The sequence below is a fragment of the Arachis stenosperma genome, chromosome 3, assembly GCF_014773155.1.
Source record: "Arachis stenosperma cultivar V10309 chromosome 3, arast.V10309.gnm1.PFL2, whole genome shotgun sequence".
Taxonomy (NCBI): domain Eukaryota; kingdom Viridiplantae; phylum Streptophyta; class Magnoliopsida; order Fabales; family Fabaceae; genus Arachis; species Arachis stenosperma.
Window position 1 is genome coordinate 54,340,628 of NC_080379.1, and position 3,752 is coordinate 54,344,379.

At 31.8% G+C, this 3,752-nt stretch overlaps 1 protein-coding gene across 1 annotated transcript; it reads right to left on the bottom strand.

Annotated features, from left to right (window-relative positions):
- Nucleotides 1-411: 411 nt before the first annotated feature.
- On the bottom strand, nt 412-777 carry LOC130966130 (uncharacterized). Its single transcript, XM_057890899.1, has one exon. The coding sequence runs from the start codon at nt 775-777 to the stop codon at nt 412-414; it is 366 nt and encodes a 121-aa protein (XP_057746882.1).
- Between the last annotated feature and the right edge of the window lie 2,975 nt (nt 778-3,752).

Below are 3,752 nucleotides of genomic sequence, written 5' to 3' on the forward strand. Positions count from 1 at the left end.
AGGGCATATTTGGCAGGGATAGAGCCACGGGAGCAGGGGCTGTTAGTGGCTTTGATGCGGAGAAACAGGTTAACAAAGAAGAGACAGAGGACACTGCAGTTGGATTTGATGAGTCTGAGATGTCTCCATTGGACCCATTTTGTCTTCATTCTTCTTGTGTTCTAACTTAGCTTCATATCTATTTCTTTTAATGTAACATAATGTGTATAATATGATTCTTCTTATACGGTATTGAATAACAAAAAGGAAATATAATGTGAGAGCAGCAGTCAAGTAAAAAGGACACAGACACATAGAAAAATAGATGTTGAACCTGTCCTCATTTTATAATTATCAATAAAAATTACAGAAACATGTTCTCAAACTAGTTATTACAATTTCTCATTTGCCTATTTGAGTTCAAAGGTCATACTATAACTTACACAATAATACAATGATCAAGACAACACAAACTACAGAAACAAGAAGTTGAAGGAATGCTAAAAATTTCAGATACACAACATCAGTATGAAGTTTTTCCACTCGTTCGCTCGTCTTAAAATTAGAGTTCAGCTGAGAAGATCGATCATCTCCAACGTCAGAATGTTGGATACTTAGACCTGCCCATCTAAACCATCCACATCGCCTTGTAGGACACGCGTAATACTTTCTACCCGGGTTGGCCACGCTATTCGAAACTTGTAACGGTGCTCTTAAACCACACTCACAAAAACGGTCTCCCGTTATGTTGCCGCTGCCGTACGTACCACTTGTAGATCTTCTACTTGTGGAAGCCATTGTTATCCAGGTTATACCTTTAACAGTAATTCAAAATTATTAATTTAGTACATACTACACATAAAAGAGATACTAGAAGGAATTTATACCCTCTACCAGAATGAGAGAGAGAATCTTCCTCCCAATAAAACCCCATTATCGACAAAACAGGCCAATTATCTTAGTATCTCCCCTCTTGTCAAATTGTCATTCGTCAAAAGTTCCAAGTGATCCTTCTCCTTCCTTGGTGTTACTTTTATCAAAAAAAGTTAAGGGTGTTACAGACTTACACTAACAAAATGCTTTTGATTCTAATCAAATTTCACATTTTTTTTTTGTTTTTAGTTACAAAGTTCTAATCATCCAAGGTGCCAAAAATATCCGAAGATTCATATATGAAACAACCAAAGATGATTCAACAGAAACCAATTCAGAAATGGCAACAACAGATAACTAACAACATATAAAATATGAAATCAAAAAATGGATGCTACCTAAAAACTGAAAAATGGAGGAAAAATATAACAAAAAAAAATAAACAAATACAAAACCAACCTCAGGTAAAGAAGAAGAGGAGGAGGAAGAAGAAGAAGAAGCCATGAATGCGAATATGCAATTTCTTGCTCTTCAAAAAGTGGATTGTATTGTACAACAACAAAAATCAACAAATATTTACATAGCAAAATTACAAACTACTCTGTTTTGGTAGGAATCAAAATAATGTACCTGTTCTTCTCCCTTTTTTTTTAAACAAAAAAAAGTTTTAAGAAACAAACAATGTATGGATTTAAATCAATTTGATGCAGGACTGATGCGGACAACACCAAACATATATGGTCATTTTGTTAGTTGTGTTTGTTTCTTGTGATTGAAACATACAATGAATCTTTTTAGTGAACTAAAGACTAAAACAAATGTACAAAAAGTTAGGCGCTTTACATCTTCTTACCAGATTTTGGATATCAGTAATTTCTTTCCGTAACTCCTCAACTTCTACCTGCATTTCACAGAACAATTAATAATGTCTGCAAAATGAACTTATGCAAAAACCAAAAGGATTTCAGCTTCCCTTAAAAAGACATTGGAATAGGAAATGAAAAAATTCTACTACAAAATTATCTACATGAATGAACCATCCTAGTTGTGCCCACATTTAATTACAGCATTCTAAAGTATCAACCTAGTAACAACTTGGTTGTTTAGCAGGAATAAAAAATAGTAGTTCCATATAATTCAGCTCCAATGTTTCCTTCAGAGCTAATCCACAGTCTAATTCCAACCAATTAACGATTATGCAACTAATTAAAGCCTCAATTGAGCATATCCCTACAGAATCTTCGTCTAATTACTAAGCTAAAAACGAATTCACAATTATAAATAATTCCGAGGGTTAGGGTTTACAGCGTACAGTGAAGAGGGAAGGAGCACCTTTGAAAGCTTGAAAGTTTAAGAAACATACCAACTCCGTTGACAGAGAAACAATGGATACCAGATGCACAGCTCCGATACGGTGGCGACGCACACACACCGACGTGGATACAGTAGCAGCCTCACAAACCGAAGGTCCACGAAGATGAACCAAGAACTAGAGAGGCGCCTTCGTGGTTCCGACCCTTCGAGGTACTACCGGCGATGGGTCGGGCTCCAGGGTTCGTTGACGGAAGAGGATAGGAGAAAGGGTAGAGGAGAGGAGAAAGGGGGTTAAGGTTTGAAGCTGATGAAAATGAAATTGTTTTTGGGGGTTGGGGTTGTTGGGTGAAAGTAAGGGCATTTTAGTAATTTTTAATATTTAGTCTTTATTTTTTATTTCAAACCAAACACAATACTGAGACATAACTCAGTCTTGTACACTTTCACACCAAACACAATACTAATACTTAATTTTGTCTCTGTCTCTTGGTCTCTGTCTCTCTGTCTCTGTCTCTTGGTCTCTGTCTCGCAAACAAACGCTACCTAAAAGTTCAGACGTAAGTCATTTTCATCCCTAAAATTTTAAAAATTAATCAAATTAGTCCTTATATAATTTAAAGTGATCCCACAAAAGAATTTTTAAATTATTGAGTTCTATCATATAAATTGAACAATAATATAAATTATAATTTTAAAAAATTTAAAAGATTTAAATTTTAAAATAACTACTATATTATTTAATGAAATTTAAAATATTAAATTTTAAATTATAATCAACAATAATTTGAACTCATTTAAATAAAAAATTTCACTATAAAAAAAACTTACAATTTAAAAATATAAAACTTTAAAATACAAATTACAAAATAATTTTATAGTAATTTAATTTTTTTATTATTTTATATAAAGAGAATTTTGTTTATTAAGGTCTAAAAATAATATTAAAATTAGCACTATCAAAAAATATTTTAAATTTAATTTTATGAAAAAAATAAAAAATATATATAAGGATCAATTTGATTAATTTTTAAAATTTTAAGGATTAAAATAATTTATATTTAGACTTTCAGAGACTATTTTTATTATAAATAACTTTTTTATATGTCAAGTGACACGTAGCGAGCTAGGTGTCACTGACCTGACATATCAATTAATCATCTGGTGACATGTGGCACTTAATGTAACCCGTCATCATCTAACTAATGGAATGACCAATTTAACTTACATTTTATCTTTCAAAAATTAATATGACTAAAAAAATCATTTGAAGATTAATTTAAAAAATAAATAATCTTTTTAAGGACAAATTTAGTTATTAACCCATTCTAGTTCTCGTGTCTCCTACCTCCTCCTCCTCCGGCGGGTCGTCTTCTTCTTCTGTCTCTTTCTCTTTTTCTTTCTTAAATAGTTAAATACATTGGCTTCAAATTCTGGAGCAAATAAATTATTTTTTCAACCAATCATGCATATATTGTAATATTGTCATTAACGTTTGAAACTTTGAACCACTAATTTATTATTTTTAAAGTCTTAAAAGTAGAATTATGTAATTCGATGTTATTATTATAATGTTAATGTACCGTTAA